This window comes from Pezoporus flaviventris, unplaced genomic scaffold (assembly GCF_033815535.1).
Source record: "Pezoporus flaviventris isolate CSIRO_AGI_PZ_B2104156 unplaced genomic scaffold, CSIRO_AGI_Pfla_v1 ptg000002l, whole genome shotgun sequence".
Lineage (NCBI taxonomy): Eukaryota > Metazoa > Chordata > Aves > Psittaciformes > Psittacidae > Pezoporus > Pezoporus flaviventris.
The window spans coordinates 8,133,365-8,151,702 of NW_026892550.1; the positions used below are offsets into that span (position 1 = coordinate 8,133,365).

Sequence of the window (18,338 nt, forward strand, 5' to 3'; positions counted from 1 at the left end):
AAGTGTTGACACAGTTGTCTCAAAAAAAAAAAAAAGAGTAAGCAATGAGAAGCATATTATTTATAAGACATAGTGGGAAAAAAATGCCTCACCAGTTGGAAAAGTCTCTGCTTGACTGGGAAGGATGCTTGAATTGACATTCATGCACTTTTCACGTTGAGAACACTCTATTATGATAAATGAAAGGAATAGGTAAGTGCATTTTCTAAGTCCATATAAATCACACACACCAAAGAAAATCCAAACCAACAAAAAGCACAACCACAAAAACACCCCACACTTTCAAAGCATTTGATGCATTGGATAATTACTAAAAGAAAATACCTATATTTTTTCCCTTCCTGCTATATAATTCCCCAAACCTACAAGAAGTATCTGCAGATCATTTCCCTCCTACTGGGGAGGAAGCTAAATCTAGATTTCATCATTCTAATGTGAATCTTCAGGGACACGGAGAATTTGTGGAAAGATATCCTCTCAGGAAGCTGAAGTCTCATTTGGGAGGGAGCAAGGGTGAGACTTTGTTGTCTTTTCCTTTGCACCTATAGTAAGTACCCTCCACTGCCAATTTATACCACTGAAACTTCAATGATTCAAGTGCCTTGTACCAATTCATACATTGAGAGAAATAATCTTCCTCTATTTGTCATAAGCTTAATACTTGGGTGGGGGTAATGTAAAAACAAGTGATTTGAAGTTTCAGAAAAACAATATAAAATATTTTATGTTAATAGCAATCTGCTTTTTTTTTTCCCCAGTCCATATTTCTTTCAGTCCTTCTGGAAATTCTACATTTTCATGCTGAAGAAACACCCACTCCAACCAATTCCATTTTCTAAAGGTTCCTTTGGAAAAAAACACCCAAACAAATAACAAACAAACCGTGAAGACAAGGCTTGATATTTCCAAGAAATGAAAAATTGTCTGAGGCAATTTTCATGTATCCAAAGACATTTGCCTCGGCAGCTTTTAAGAAACTTAGAAACTATCATGTCCTACTACAAATCTTCATCTTCCCTTCAGTGCATCTATTGATGTTACATGAACAAAGTCATGCAGATGAATAAGGATACATAGACACAGAATTTTCCCATTTCATAAAAAAGGTGGCAAGCAGTAAAAACATCATCTTTAAATCCAATTATTATCATATAATAGAATCAGAGACCAAGTTCCAAAGCACTTTGGTATTTGTTGGGTTTTGGTTGGGTGTTTGACAGGGTTTGGGGTTTTTTGTTTGATTTCTTAACTTATTCAGACTCTGATATTTATTTTAAAACAGAAATTTGATAGTGAGCTCACTGCAATGTAGGCTGTGTTTAAGAAACATCATAAATTTGTTCCCCGTAGCTTCTGAGACTGTAGGAAGTTGTAGTTCTACTTTTCGTTTTAGTCAGAATTACAAAACGAACAATTGTCAAAACTTAAACAACATGTTATCAATCACTTTGATCATCATTTAACAGTTGATAAAGACAATTAAGTACCGTGTTTTTGCTATGTGACCTTGACATTACTATTATTACCAGATATGGACTTTCCCTGAAAGGTATTTATCAAGACAAATAACCAGCAGGTAATATTTTATTTAAAACTAAACCTACTTTTATTACTTTTAGAGGAAAGCAAAAAACCATGAGCAAGCATTTTATTACTTATGGGAGTTTGTTTAAAAATAGATTGCTATTAAATATGAGCAAAAGCATGAGGTACTATAAACACATTTTAAACATTGAGACTGTTTTGAGTGCTTTAATTAGATTCAAAAACTTAACTTGAACTCCATGCCCCATTCCTAATTGTTGAATGACTTGCACACTTCTTGGCAAGCTAAAGAGAAACTTTATACTGCCGTGGGATGCTGGTACCCGGTATACTTTGATGTCAGCAAAGTTGAGTTATAAACAGAAAGACATTGTTTAAGCTACAGGACATATAATTTAGAATAAAATTTACAAGAAATCTGCAGAGGGACTTTTTACAAGGGCATGTAGTGACAGGAGAAGGGGCAATGGCTTTAAACTGAAAGAGGGGAGATTTAGGTTAGACATTAGGAAGAAGTTCTTCACTATGAAGGTAGTGAGACACTGGAACAGGTTGCCCCAAAAAAAATATGAATGCTCCATCCCTGGCAGTGTTCAAGACCAGGCTGGATGGGGCTTTCAGCAACCTGGTCTAGTGGAAGGTGTCCCTGCCCATGACAGAGGGCTGGAACCAATGAGCTTTAAGGCCTTTTCCCACACAAACTAGTCTAAGATTCTATGATCTTTAGATGAAGGGGGAAAAAAAATAAAATTCCTAATAATTTTACTGAACTAGATTCATACAGTCTAAACTCAACTTTGCTTTTGAATCTTAAAGATTATAGCAAAAAAAAAATGCTAGAAATAGAACATATTTCAGTGTTCTGGCTCGAGTTCTTCTAGTTTTCATCTTATCCTAAGAGATGACCCATTTGTTTGCCCAAAGCCTATACTCAATTGGGTCATTTAATAGTCCAATCCATGCAGCATTGCAATGGAGGAAATACAGCCGTTTGCTTTGTTGCATTTAACAGTTGTAGAGGCATTTAAAAAGCAAAATTCTCAGCTGAAAAACACATGACAGTTTTTTGCTTGTGTACAGTGACCAATATTTAAAGACCACAGGAATCTAAACACAAAGAAAAGTAAAGAGCAGAGTGACCAGAATATATCAGTTGAGGTCTTACCCGTTTGTTCTTGCAATGAGTCCATCCTGACTCCATCCCTGACAGGGCTGATGGCATCACTAGCCTCCACAGGTTTCCAGTCAGACCCACACCTTCCCTGCTCCAGATCTGTCACCTCCAAGTTCCTGTCTTGCTTTCCCTCTAGACCAGGGATGATGGCATTAGTGCTGAGCATAGATGTGCTGCCTGCTGCTGCTGAACTCTCCATAATTTGCAGTTCCTCAGTGATGCAGTTAAGATTACCAACAATCTAAGGGGAAAAATCATTTTTTCTTTTTAAATCAGAATACATGCACATGTTGAAGAGCTGCCCTCTCCTGCAGGAGTTATTTTTAGTTGTAATATACATGAAGTATTTGCTTTATAAGTCTTTCAGAGGAATTATAACACCCAAATTCATCCTAAAATAAGCTTCTGCAATCAAGTGGCATCACGGTTTCAGCAACAAAGCAATAGATTTAACTAACACCACAGTCCAAGGCCCGAAGTGTACTTGTGCTCACTGCTCATTATTCATCCTTGGCCAGCTTTAATGCAGCGCCTCCAAGGAATGGAGTCATTCACACTAACAGAGGCAATGCAGGGGAAAACCATCATTTTCTAAGGGTGACAAGAATGGATGGGTACTCTGTTCCCAATTCAAACAAGCAGGAAGGTTTTTATAAAACCAGCTGAAGAATGAACTCTCTGCAGGAACCCACAGTGCAGGAAGACCGGCATACACGGATCCAAAGATTTCTTTTCAGTAAAGCAAAAGAGTGATCTACTGAAGCTAGAGGCAGTCTGGCAGCAAGACTGTTACTGGCATGAATATCGGGAAAAAAGAATAGAAATGGAAGTAGGGCGCAAGTAATCGCAAGCTTCACTGCCCCCTCTACAGTCACTGACATGAGACATCCTGCAATCCCATTTTTTGGGCACAAACTACTTCAGCATCAGAAAATGTGCAGCCAGACCAGACCAATGCATCTGGAAAGGACGTGACTCATGTAGCCAGCACATGACCCACTGCTATTTAGACTCTTTTCCTCAGTGGGCTCTCACATGCCTCTTTAATTGATTTTCTAAAGCCACTGGATAGATTGCTTTAGTTCTGTCACTTGGACTTAATACAAATTCCTCTGTGCTTACTCCAGCCATATTCATTAATGAGTTACATTATGAGTATACAAACTTGTAGTCTTTGTGACATTTCCTCTCTTGCTTTCTTTACAGCAGAAATTGGTTAAAACTGAAGTTTTTGATGGAAGATTACTTCTGCTCTACCAAAACCTCAGACTAGAGCTTAGTCACCTAGAAACCCCTTACAATCTGCCTTCAGATGGGTCAAGCAATTTCACCATCCTCTGCTGACCACACAATGAGGTATCCCAAAGCACAATGTTCTGGCTTGGTTCTTCACATACATGCCTTCCAACACTTCTTGCCCTCCAAGCTTCACGTCATAGATCTCTAAACACGAGCAAACTGAGTGCCAGTGTGAACAGCACAACAACTCCTGGTTGTCTGCCATGGCAGACAACCCAGATAAGACACTGATCTGTCTGCAAAACTTTCATACTGGTTTGCACTCATTGAAACCTTTAGCCCATGGAGCACTTGAATAAACAATAAACTATATATAGACAGAAGCATGTTATGCAATTATAGAAAAATTAATGAGGTATACTTCCTGCTGCTATGACCAACTCAGAGGATTAAACCATAATCATATCTACCACAAGCACGTAAGTTAACAAAGTATGAAGAAATCTAGGCTGGTTGTTGTTTTAATGTTTTTGACCCATTGATTTGACCCATTTTGCCATTTATTCAAATATGACTATCAGAGTGGTGAGGCTGATTGTGAAAAGATTCTTTGTGGTGCAGCATCAGTTTTCCATATAAAGTTATGAGTATAAATTCATATATACACCTATGAAATACAGATAGTAACTAACTCAAACGCAAGTAATTTTGATGTGTTTTCTCTGAAATCTTGTTAGTAGTTTCACTAACATATTTAATTAACATTGTAGTTCCGACTTCTTATCTCGGTTTCTCTTGCCAACTTCTCTGAAAAACTGCTTATCAGACTTGATGACCTAGCTAAAAATGATTAAAAATAGAGGCCTACCACAGAACAAACTCACTTTGCTAGGGATATGCCTTTCCATTTATATAGCTGAATTTTTCCTTAAAGTAGTGATAGTAGCAAAGACCATTATTTTCAGTGCTGTACCAGGATAATGTGTAATGCACTGTAATTTTCATACTTAAGAAACAAACACATTTCTGCGTATATTTTCCAAATACTGGTAACTCCTGGTAATGAAAAGGTACATACTGTGATTTTAAGGATAATTTAATTCCAAAGGTGGTGGCTTAAATTACATTGCTCTATCAACCCACAGCCAGTTGTTATTATTACATTAGGAATATCCTTAATCCCAGAAGTGAAATTCAGTGTTCAGAATACTAATTTTCTCCATCAGCTTCTAACTACAAACAAAAATATAATTCTGACCAAAATGTAGGAAAACAAATATACTGTGGCTTGGACTCTTAGAATTCAGTTGAGTTGGAGAAGAGAAAGCTTCCATGTCCTCTGCATCAGTGCATACCGGTAAGTGTAGCATATACACAGGGCTTTGAATGAACCTATAAAGTTTGCTGTCACAAGAGCAAGTAGGGCATCTGAACAAATCAAAATGGATATGATCTGTTTAAGAAGATTCAGTTACAGTGTCCCAGAGCCTAAGCCAAGAAAAAAAATCATCAGAGTAAGTGAAAGAAAAGCAAAACTGGTATGTTCTTATCAATATTTTCTCTTGGCTCTTCCAAGATACACAGGATGAAAATTAAGACCTCAAACATCTTTAAGTCATGCTCTCCTCTACAGATTCCTATCTTTAATGTTTGCCTTAACTATCAAATGTCAACCCATGTGGCTCTGTATAAGCTCAGAGAACAAGACAGTAAGCTTTCCTGTAACTAGGCACATAGTCCACCTAGGTGCTTTTGAATATTTGTGTAGCACCTAAATGTATCTTAAGGGGTACAAGTGACAAAGATTTCATAGAATTTTGCATCACATCACCATCCTTTCACTATTCATCTTTGACTGTCATTTGCTCCCCAAGGAGCAAAATCGTAACATACAAGCAATGCTGTGGTATGATCACCATATTTATCATGCTGATGCTTTCTCTTCAATTATTTAACCATTCCAGTACAAATTAAAACAGATTCATAGGCACAAAACCAGAGAAAAACATTTATCCATTATAAAACACATTTAGAGATTGTTAAACTTCAAATGCTTTAGTCACTGTCATCATGAGGGTTTTCATAAATCTATAAAGCTAATTTACCATTATACTTACTAGCAACTGGCCATTTGTTCATAGGAAGAAATACAACATGAAGAAATGGATTAAAGGGCTACCACTCACCTTAAGCAGCAAGTTTGTCTTCTGTAAATATACACTGTAAGAACTAGTTATGTGCACTGACAAAGCATCGTGTTTAGTATTTAGACAAATGATTTTATCTCATGGTCCTTGAGGTTTGGCTAAGAAATCTTTATTTGGTTCATGACATTGAACATAAAACTTAATGATCTTTCCATTTTCTAAACCAGGAACCAACCTCTATTGAAAAGCCATGCAGGAAAGTGCTGGCATTCTACACTGACTGGGGGGGAGCCTGGCAGTCTAAGACAAGAAATCAAAGCGGGGATGCAGAGCAAGAAAGGAGAGGCAGATGCTGGACAGCTCAACAACTGCTACAGGAGTGCTACTGCATCCACTGTGTTCATCCTTCCCCATGGCCTGAGCTCCCTGGACAGGCTGCACTGCACAGAGCTATTGGTATCACCTCTCCAGGCTTGCAAGGCTCAGAAGGTCACTCCACCTTCCTCTTGCCTTCTCACAGAGCACAGCAAGCTGGAAAGATCTGTATTCCACAGCTGTTGAACATGAGGTGGAAATAAGACACTTCTTTCCTGCTGGAAGGTAAGTAGAACAACTATGTTATCATGCTTTTCCCTCTGTGGCTACTTCCTTTTCACTGAGTGCTTCTATCTCTGTTTTCAAAATATAGCTGACCAGAAGAAAAAGCATATAGCTTAACATTTTCCATTTCCCCAACTATGGAGGTTGAAGTTGCTTTCCACCACCCACCCCCACACCTTGCCTATTGTTGCTTTCCACCCCCCTGCCTTTTGTTGTTTTAGAAACAGATTCCGATGACAGGAATGCTTTCTCTCCCACCAACTCCCTTCCACTTTAAAGGGGGTTGAAGAAAATTCTTAACATCTACTGAACAGGTTCTGTCTCTCTCTCTTTAAAGGTGTATTTCTAAGTATGAGAATAGGACCGAATATATAAAAATACTTGAACTAGTTGTCTAAAACCTGCATGCAAAACAATAGTTCTCTCACTCATCTTCCCTCTAGAAGGCTCAGGACAACTTGTTAATGGCTAGCTTCACATTACCAGCGGCAAATACAGTTATTCTAGCTTTACAGAGATGGAAATCAAGACAAACGTTACTTGTGGTCATACAGGAGTGCTATAGAAATGCTGGACAAATAGAATCCAGAGGTGAATGTAAACTTGAATTAATTTATCCCATACATATTGGAAACCCGGATGGTGCAAGGTTACTGTCATTGCTCCTCTCTGCATCATTTCCTATCTCATGCAAAGAAAATGAACACTAGCTACGGTTTGTTTCTTCCCTCACCTCACCTCAGCCCTTGATGGAGCAGGGCGATGCTTCTAAATGTAAAGTCTCTTCCAGCCACTGCTGCTGTGCCCGAGTCAACACATCTCTGGTGACCCACAAATTCTTACTTGTCGTCTGTAGTGCACTGTGTACCTCCAGGGCTCCAAACCAGGGAAGACAGCTACTGAAGCCTGCATTGCCCAATTTAAAGGACATTTGACTGCATGCACACTCTTGATCTTCTGTTCTGCTTTATCTCATAGAATCATAGAATAGTTAGGGTTGGAAAGGACCTTAAGATCATCTAGTTCCAGCCCACCTGACATAGGCAGGGACATAAGGACATCTCCTGTACATCCCACATGTCATACAATAGCACAGTCTTGCGACTATGCTGCCATAAACTAATCTAGGTCATTTTACTAAATTGGTGCTTGAATAGTTATTACTCCTTCTCACCAATTTCAACTCACTTCTTTTTCACATCTCGTGTATTAGGCTACAAACATCTTACAGCCAAGATTATAAGCTTTGTCCTCAGAGAAAGTAAATCACAGCCTTGCTGCCTATGAAATTCAGTCACAGGCATGAATTAAAAGAATTCCATACTATGTACTGTATATGCAGCACTGAACACTTTTTCCTGCAGTGCTGCTATGCATTACACAAAGGTAAAGCAAATCTGTGATCAGGGTAAACAGACTTAGGAATGTGAGTACTCTCCAAAAGGGAAGAATGACTCCTTTATCACTGAAGTAACTTTAGGTTAGTAAGCAATTCTTAGTAAACTGTGTTGCAAGCAGTATCAATCTTCACAGTCAGTCTACAAACAAAAAAGCCCAAGCAAGCTGCAAAGATACAATAGATTCCTTTAAAAGTTTTATCATTCTCTTACAATTAATTTTATTCATCTCATAGCATACTTTTCACTCAGAATCCAGCTCTGAAAGCACCATAAGCCCAAAATTTCCAAGTTTAGATATGGGAAATTGTAGGCTAAAATCCACAGTTTCATAGCTGATTAAAAATAAGCATAATCTCTAGAGGTGCTCTGAAAAAAAATCAGATCACTCTTAGAAAGCTATAAAAGGCATCTGTGAATCTTGATACTTCATTTGGAGTGCTAGATTTGACAGAGTTTGGCCTGTGGCAGCTAGTGCAGAGGAATAAAGTAGAAGGAATGCTTTTGTTACTGAACAGCTTTTCAGCCTCACGCAACACCACCTAGAAGAGGGAACATAGAGCAGAACAGGAATTCCCAGCAGGTTCTTGTAACCATGACAGATCACATTTACATATATTTTCCAGTCATTTTACAGACACAAATTACTGACCACTACTGAAATTACTGGTTAACTGGCTGCAATTCTAACATGTTAACAACAAACCTAGTCAAATATCAGACCACAGGTACCTAAAATAGAGTGAAAGACAGGCATGCAGATATAGAGCACACGACTTCTCCTACCTTTTCCAAGTCTGATTCACTATAACATGCTGGAAAAGAGCACACAGATCTGTGCCTTCCTCAGCTCTGCTCACAACTGACTCCAGCACAGCTCTTCCTGTTTGACCTTCTTATCTTTCCTGTTGATTGCACAGCCTGGCTTGGACGTGGCAAGTACAAAAAGTTGTCTATTAACCAATACTGTTAATTCAAAAACTTCAGGTTTTTTAAAAAAGAAACATTCATGAGCATGGAGTTGAGCTACTAAAGTTCATTATGCAATGCAGAAACAGATCAAGTGTGCTGGAAGGTTTGTTCACACACTCCTGCTTTTCAAAGCAATAATTCATGTTGGCATTTTGCATTAGTGATTAAAAGGTTTCATGGGACACATCCAGGCCATTGTGTTAAGCAAGCATTGTTCAGACAAAGTAACAAATAGTCCTTCAGATGGAGTACCAGGCTTTATCTCCCCTCTGCGTTTGATCACTGAATTAGGTTTCTTGCCATCATTCCAGCTACAAAAAGCTGTTTGACTTGCTTCTTTGATGAAGAACTGTTTGACATCGATACACTTGGGTTTATATTGCAGAAGTGCAGACTTCTGCAGATCTATCATACACTATGCAGCATTAGATATTAGTTTGGGGAGTTCAGAAAGTCCGTTGTGAAGTATATGCAAAGCATATCTTCTGGGTCAGAAGAATTTATCGCTAATCCAGATGCCATATCCTAAATGACCCACAAAGGCAAGGACAAGAGAAACTGAAAATAATCCATCCTATTTCAAATTTGCTTGCTTTTTGTCCTCCACACCTTGAGATGTTTCCATATTCTCTTCCTCCCTAACATAATGTAATGTTCACCATTAGTCACTGTTAGGATACTCTTATAGGTGAGCCCCAAGTACCCCACACACCATCGGTGTGGGCTGCATTGCAGCAGGCAGTACATGAGAACAGAACAACACATTGTCCACCCCAAAATATGTTATCTCAGACATCTCTAGTCAGCAGCATCACAGTGTTTGAGGTACCAGGCCATTGACCACACGTGGTGGGTGTGTTGGCAGGGAGTGTTGTCCTGAGACATATCAGAGGGAACCCGTGGGACCAGGCAGCACCTGGAGAATGTGATTTGAGATGATGGGTTGTCCCATGCAGCACTGCTGCCATCCTACAGCTCTTGCTAGGGGGAACAGAAAAAAACCCTGACCATTCAGATGCCTTAGAGACCTTAGTTATGACCCCTGCTAACCTGTCTCAAGGAACATGCACTTAAAAGTTAGCTTTAGAGTTTATAAACTAGGTATTAATAATTACAAGTCATGCTCTCATTTACCTTACTTCATCCTGTCTCACCATGTTAATATGAATCATAAATGCTACTTCACACTGATTGACCAATCTGTTCCTGCAGTATGCTTGGGAACTCTCCATCTTTCCAGAAATTATGAAATTGGAAGGTATTCAAATAATTGTATAAATCACAACTAACCAATCATCCCACAGGGCTCTCCTCCCACTGGAATCAATTTGATATTGCACTATAGTGCAGTACACAAAGCATGTCACTTCAATTTTAATTAATTTATGTAGTAGCTATGCCAACAGCATGAAATACCATATTTCTGTCACCATTTTACTGTCTGATTTTCTATGAGTTTTAAGACTGCTTAAATCTTTTAATCACATTTTATTTGTATATTTAAGGATAATCTTCGTTTACATTTTATAACCCCAGTTCTTCACTGCCATTCCTATCACCTCTTGTGTATACTCAAGGTAGATTTGCGAAGAAACCAAAATCATCTAACTCTGTATTTTTCCTAATGAATGCCAATCCTCCATCCTCTTTATGGGCCAAACACTGTAGAACCTACCACCAATTAGTGTGTCCCTAAAATCTAAAAAAAAAAAAAAAATTAAAACAAATGACCGATTTTTACTATAGAGAAGTTAAGTTAGGGGAAGTGCAACTCACTTAAGGAAACTAATAACAAAATAGCAACAACTGAACTCCAGGCTCCCAACTCCCCTTTCAACACCTGCTTAGAATCATGCTATGGTTTCAGTCAGAAGGGACTTTCAAAGCTCATCTAGTCCAGCCCTCCCTTCAATGATCAGGGACTCTTCAACTACATCAGGAATCCTCAGCTTCCTCTGTGATTTTACACCAAAGCACATTTAATCATGCCATTCAAGGTACTTCAATTCTTGGGGGGCATATATTGATATATGGTTTAAGGGGAAACAAGGAAAACAATCTTTTCAGCTTCAGAGTAATGACATCAAATGCTGGTCCTGGACTTCTCATTGTTTTAATGAAACAGTACCAACCTGCATTACAGAAACTGAAGATGTGAACAGCTGCTCTCATGACATAACTCCAGAGACCAATATATTTTAGCAAACAGGAAAAACACAAAAGTAGCACAGCGTGGTTTCCATATTAGTAATCTCATCCCTTATACGACATTTTATGGACTAGAAATTGTGCTACCTCTTCAGGTTTCCTTATGCAGAAGGATAGGCTTGAGAATAGGCCACCTTTAACTATTAAAGTTTCCTGAAGACTCAACGGCCTTGCTTATGTTGGGCTGTCCCTGATCTTTTCAGGATTATTAGAAGAAGCTGACAAAAAGCAGAGGACATTGCGTGTTGAAACAAGACGTTTCCTCTAATTGTCTCTCTCTGGCATTGCTTTCATCATCCTGTTTGTGTGCCCTTCTGCAGCTGCATGCTTGTCTGACTGCTTTTTTGCTACAGCAGCTTGGTTTAGGAAAAACAATGCATTTTAATATTAAGGCCAATTATACCTTCCAGTATAACTATTATTCCATCACGGCTGGTTGCATACCTATGAAGGAGTAGTCTATTGCCAAAGGGACTGAATTCAACACATAAGTAGAATGAAATGTAACTTGTTTGACTGATAACTAATAGCAAATAGCAGATTTAGGCAAGAAAGGATCTTCTTACCTGCTTTGCTAAATTCCTATCTGATCTTTTTCATCTCAAGTCCACTTAATGTTACAAAGCTCATTTCCCCTTGCTGAACCTGATCGTTAAAGAATCTCTTTGTTTCACAGGTTGCTGAAATTAGCATTCTTCACTATTTACAGCTGGCATGACAAGTTTGAAATCACACAAGATACTGCTTTCTTGGCTGAATTAGCCTCTATCAGTTCTTATTTTATCCAGTGATTGAGGTATTTTCACTTAAAACGAAATGTAACATAACACAATCTGTACTGAAAAGTTCAGAGAATTCTCACTTGAGCCCCTAGATGTGAAAACTCTCCAGCCTGAAGCGTGAACTCACAGTGGCAACCTTTTACTTAGCAAGATTACTGAAATAACTAGATTGATTTTAGCAGGATTAGCAGCATACATGGGTATTAGTTGTGTTACGTTCACACAATAGCTACCCCAAAATTCCACAGAAATAGGTTTAGCCATATGTTTCCTTTTGATTAGCATGTTATCTCTCCACAGTAACTACATATAGAATTAACTAAAGAGTTAAAGTGTTTTTTCATGGAGTCCTGTCATCTTTCATCTGCCTGTTTGGCGCTCAGATAGCTTTACTTCCCCCAGGTCCTGAAAAACACACTAACAGCTCCATAGTCTGCTTCAGAAAGGAAAAGCAGAAAACATGAAAAGAAAAATATACGGTCATCCATCTGTACGGAAATGCTGTCGCCTTGGAGTCTGCAGGAAAATGCTGAGTCAAAACATCCAGCTGTTACACCGCTTAAACAGTTCCTAAGCTATTTATCCCACTCACTAAATAATAGCTACGTTTACTTACATTTACCAAATGTTATTAATAGATGTTACTGAGTTTGTTATTCCTCAGGACAAGCAATAACATGGTACACACCTGACAGAGCTTCCTCCTAAGGTTAGCAGCTCCTGAGAGCTGCTATTACTCACTTGAGAACATTTTTAGCCATCAATAAAAAGCCAACATGGTCCTACTAAGGAAACAGATTGCGCTTATGTCCAAATCACAGCAAGCAAGAAAGTTGCGATCAGATTCCCTGCTTGGTCTCAGCCATGACATGGACCATAAGCCTCCATGTATTAGAGAAAGAGAAACCTTCAAAAGTAACTTCATCAGCAGAGAATAAATATTGTCACTTACCACTTGGAAGACTAATCATTTCCTTCCTTTACTCTCTAGGTCACCAGGATTTATTTTCTGCCCTATAGAAATAACGGCCTCCTCAAATTAAGCACAGATTTCCAAGCTGCACATGGCACAGAAAGCTTTTACTTCTCAATCACCCAAAGCCAAAAGCATTTAGACAGTTTGTATTCACAGGCTTCAATATAGGGAATGAGCTTCCTCTGTTTTTGTTCCCATTTCTAAAGGGAATTTAAATTTCTTTTATCTTATTTACCAGGATTAACAAACCACTTGGTAAATAAGGCCTCTAAAACATCTAACCAAGCCTTCAGAACTGAGGTAACACATTGAACATGGAAACAACAATTTCGTTCTTCTTCAAGCCTCCAACTATTAAAAGGAAAAACAAATGCCTACATGAAACTCAATTGACAGCTGAACCCCCCTAGAACACCAGCTAAAAGAAAAAGATAATTAAATATTTCTTACCCTCAACAAGCAAAAATCCCACCTTTTATAGCATTGCAGGTTGTTTAAACTAAAAAAAAAAAAAGGGGGGGGGGGGGGGGGGGAACACGACTTCCTTTAATAACCAGGTGAATTGATTTGTGATTAAAGGTTAACTTTTTCCAGCTGCTTGAAGTCTGCAGATAGAAGTAAGAGTTTATCCTTAAGGAAACCTTCTTATAGATAGCCAGGAAGTACATAGTGATATACGGAGAGATTATATATTATGTTGCTCAAACGAATTTGATGTCTCTTTTCCTTCGAAGAAATCTTTTCCATGTTAGGCGTTCAGAAAATGGCACTAATCAAGATTGTTTCCCAAATGAGATTTCTCACTTAGGTTGTCATAGTTTTTCTGCTAGCTTTTTAAACAGAGAAAACTATGTCAGTGTAGCTGAAGCACTTTATTGTAAGGAGTAGAGCAGAAAGCCATGGCTGCTTGGTTTTTAAAAAGAAGGGGAGGAGCAGCAGCAGTGAATATTTAGATCTGCTCCAATTCTTTCTCCCTTTTAAGGATTTGCATAAATGTATGCTATTTGAAATACATTTTTATATTTCTATACACATAGTCACACTCTTTTTTTTTTTACCAGGGTGCTAAAGCACTTCTGGGATGGATAAAAAGACTTCTAACAGAGAAGCACTTACAGTCCTTTGCTGTGCACTGAAACACTTAATTTGCAGTACAGAAATTCACCCATCTGCTTGGTGATTCTGCTTAGTGCTAGAAAATGCAGGGTGAGGGAACTTTATTTATGGGAGCTTGAATATACATGGAATGCAGATATCTCTTGAGCTAGTTTTGGTATTGAGGAAGTAAACTTTGACTTACATAGGCATCCAAAGTGGAGGAAAGTTATTTCAATAGCATAGATATTAGCATCATGTTCCAGTACTTAAAGGGTGGCTACAAAGAAGATGGAGACTCCCTTTTTATAAGGAGTCACCTGGAAAAGATGGGAGGAGAAGTCTTTTCCAGTTACTGCTTGGGAGATTCCAGTTGGACACTAGAGAAAGTTTTTCACAATGAGAACAATCGGCCATTGGGATAATCCCAGCAGGGAAGTGGTGGGTTCCCTGATGTTGAACACTTTCATGATTTGGCTGGACAGCCTGGACATCTAGTGTAGGTCTTGCTCTACCTGGAAAGATTAGACCAGATGATGCTTGAAGTCCCTTCCAAGCTGGTATTCTATGATTCTGTGATTAAACATGGATTCAGTAGAAACAAAGGCTGACTTTTTCCTCTGCTGGTGCTCTGTGGAAGCACGTACCTGAAGGAATAGCTGGAGGGCCCGAAATGATGATAGCCGCTAGGCTAGAAACAATTGTAGAACTGTGATATATCACCTTTTAATCTCTGTGCCATTCAGGAGGTGTGACACAGTTTAGTGTCAGTGGCTTCTGTGTAAAACAGAATGAAATGGTGGTGGTAGGCATGCCGTATGAGGAGTTTTCCTTCGATCAAGGTAGCCCAAAATACTATCTTCTTACAGTTTTGGATTAACATCTCCAGGCACCTAAATGTCTACGGTATCAAAAGACCTATATTGATGATTTTGAGTTAAAAAATAACTGTAAAATTCTGCATCAGTGTAAACCGTCAAAGTAATCGGGATTCTTCCAAATTACTGCTGCCCTCTAGCTGAGGCCTGAAGAAGGGCTCACGTGTACAAGATGGAGTCCATTTTTTGCAGTTTTATCTGTAGATCTACGTTACAACTTCTAGTTGTATGTTACAACTTCTATGTTACAACTTCTAGTAACACCTTTCCTCTCATACCTATCCTTTTAGACCACTTGACTACAGACACCACAAGTAGAAAGGTATAAAAAATATAAAGGTATAACAGATATAAAAAGATGATAATAAGCATAACAAGCACAACACTTTCTGCTTCTGAATTATCCAGCCTTTGTGTGCTTGGGGCAGAATTTCTTAGAAGAAGAAAATCTATAAAAGGCATAGTGCGATCGATAGTCTTGAGAAATATGAAGAAAGATTTTCTATTTAATAGAAAAGATCTGAGGCACAGCAGAGCTTTTCTCAATATGGATCTGAAAATAATCTAAGCTGTAGATGTTTCCAGTCTGAATTTTGGCCCTGGAACCCTTTTACAATCCCATTTATGGATTTTTGATGAAATGAAATGTACTTTCATTTACCATCACAGACAATAGTGATGTTATGATGTGAATGAATGGGGGCATTCTATTAAAAGATTCTTAATACATTTAAGGGCATGTAGCTAACCCCCCAAATTATAATAAGTATTAGCTCCATTAAATGGATAGTATGTGCCATGTCCATTCCTTATATACATTGACATTTTCTCCACTTTTCCCACGTTTGAAAGAAAAGAAAAACCCAACACATTATGTTTCCATTCCTTCTTATTTTCTAGTTAACATCTGTGCGTGTTATCCAGAAACCTCACCCAAAACCTTGAAGTTATCTTTTAGGTAGGCTTGGCCCAGGCCATTACATACAGACCAAGTCCTTCACTTTGTATCAAGCCTGAAAAGCAAAACTGATAGTACAAGACAGGTTTAATGCAGCTGAGGACACACATAGAAGTATTCAGTCACAGATGCATTTTTGCAGGGTCTAGTGCCTGCCTGCCCAGGTACGTTCCCTGGCAGAGTGTACCAGAAGCTTCTGTAAGCTGTCACACATCTCATCAGGCAAAGCCTCACTGACAGACAGTGCTGTGGGAGAATTTTGTCACTCAGGAAGCATGATGCTGTTTTTTTTTTCTTTTTATTTCACATAAGAACAGTGTTGGAGATGCAATGTAGGGTGAGCGATAAGGAATCAGCCTGTACTGCAAAATGGAGTTAAATTGACTCGGGGCCAATGGATTGCAATATCATCTCCTACAAGTGACAAGCTGTAGCTTCAAATAAAGACCAAGGAGTCACACTTACAAGAGATCACAATATGCTTAATAAGCGTTAACCACTCTGCAAAGGCACGAAAGGGACAGTATTATACTTCTTGCTTGTTTACTACAGAGAGCACAACATGATTTACATGTTTACACTCAGGAGTACTGATGCCATGGTTCTGCAGGCTGTGTAAATTGCACTGAAATCCCTGCAAACTTCATCTGCCATTCTCAAATTAAAATTTCATTTTTGCCACTGTTTTTGCAAGTGTAGTGACTTTCGTATTATTCATGCTCTGGCTCATCTCTTCCCCAAACCATCCTTCGCATTTGTATTTCTGCACATTCCATTGCTGTAACCTGGGTGTAACCTGCTGTAATCTGTGTATAAATCATATTGTGATGTTAATCATAACCTGCTAGATTTCCTGTCACATGCAGCAGTCTGTGATATTAAAATGTATTTGTTCTGACCCACTTCCCAAAAGCTGACTGCTGACATGAGAGAACAGTCCCTGATTGTCTCGCTGCAACAAAGATTTCTTTCATCCTCAGCCATTGTTCCCTTTGATGTTATTTCATTCTTGCTGTTTTCAGAGTTTCCCTGGGAGTTTTATTTGATCATAGTGCATTTAGGTTTGTAATGGGTAATTGATGTCTAAGTTATAACTGCTGATGCAATATTTATATTCTGCCCACAGTGTGAGAGGAGCTTCGCCTGGAAGTTTACTGACATCTTGATAGTGCTATGCAGACATCTCAATATAGTGCTACGTTATTATTTCATTACAGCTGCTTCACGCTAATTCATTATTTATAAACACGTGTACTTCTGGCTCAGTGAATAGTTGGCAATTTATTTCCATACGCAGAATCTCATTTTAAGATCCCAGCCTGTTATTCTTCTGGAACTGCAGACCTGACTTATATTTCATTTACTATCAATGTCATACCAATACAACAAACAAAGTAAGGTGATAGAGAGGTAACACTGTCACAGGCACACACTGTTTTACAAACACAAGTGTGGTTTATTTTGGCAGCTGTCCCAGAACCAGTAATTCCCAGATATAGTAGCTTTAATGTCAAAAACTGTCATAACACAGATTTGGCATTAGACATAAAATTAGACTAGTTGATGTCTAATTACACGACTCTAATTTATGTGGGGTTTTTCTGTTGTTCTTTTGGGGTTTGGTTTGGTTTGTTTTCCATGAGATAACCATTTAGGACATTTTTAGAAGGATTTGAACAACTAATAGTATAGCTGGCTCAAACTGACTAATTGCTCTTTTAAGTTTCACTCCAAGCTGTTGTTTGACCTAAATGTCTTGTGATACTATGTCAGCTTTGAACATGAAGCCAAGGGCCAACCTTGTAAGGTTAAGCAGCTATTTGAATTTGTGGTCTTCTATATTCTGGATTAGAATGCAAATCACTTCTGACAACTGGCTGAAGGTTTTTTCACAAGTATTTTTTTTGCTCAAGAGAAAAAGGTTCTGCTTCATTCCCTGTGCACAAGTTCTGGTTTCTCTCCCTTTTGCTGGGCTCTCCATCATGAAGATTCTCTAAAATATGACCCCTTTCCTGCTCAATTGGCAATGACCTACAACGTTTTGCAGACAAAGAGACAGAGGCCTGTGGCATCCCCACTGTTGGAAAGTTCATAAATATTAGAATGAAGCCCTTCAGCTGGACATCCCTTCCTACCCAAACTATCCCATGATTCTATGGTGCTTCAAGAAAAGTACTAAATAAAAATAGTGTGTGACCACTCTGCTGTGAAACCAGGTCTTAAAATAACAGTTTTATTAATTGAATATTACCCCAATTGGATTCCATCAGTTTTGAAGTAATGTAAAAAAATGAAGAGAGGAAAATGCCTTTTGATGTGGTTAACTTCATTCAGATACACGGGGGGGGGGAAAAACAACTTGATATG

The 18,338-nt window shown here is 38.6% G+C and overlaps 1 protein-coding gene and 1 long non-coding RNA gene across 7 annotated transcripts in view; both read right to left on the bottom strand.

The window, feature by feature from the left end:
• SH3TC1 (SH3 domain and tetratricopeptide repeats 1) overlaps positions 1-2,928 on the bottom strand; it is a 28,249-nt gene extending 25,321 nt beyond the window's left edge. For 5 of the 6 annotated variants that reach the window (XM_061468149.1, XM_061468139.1, XM_061468185.1 and 2 more), the window contains exons 1-2: positions 2,711-2,928; positions 93-167 (exon numbers count right to left, since the gene is read on the bottom strand). In XM_061468149.1, the coding sequence (XP_061324133.1) occupies positions 93-167; positions 2,711-2,918 (283 nt within the window). In that variant the 5' untranslated portion in view covers positions 2,919-2,928. The remainder of the gene's footprint in view (positions 1-92; positions 168-2,710) is intronic. The other variant, XM_061468158.1, reaches the window with a different exon arrangement.
• Positions 2,929-2,932: 4 nt separating this feature from the next.
• Positions 2,933-13,529, bottom strand: LOC133276966 (uncharacterized). Its single transcript, XR_009746064.1, has 3 exons — positions 13,491-13,529; positions 8,889-9,023; positions 2,933-2,960 (listed from the first exon to the last, which is right to left on the bottom strand). It is a non-coding gene; the product is annotated as an uncharacterized LOC133276966 (long non-coding RNA).
• Between the last annotated feature and the right edge of the window lie 4,809 nt (positions 13,530-18,338).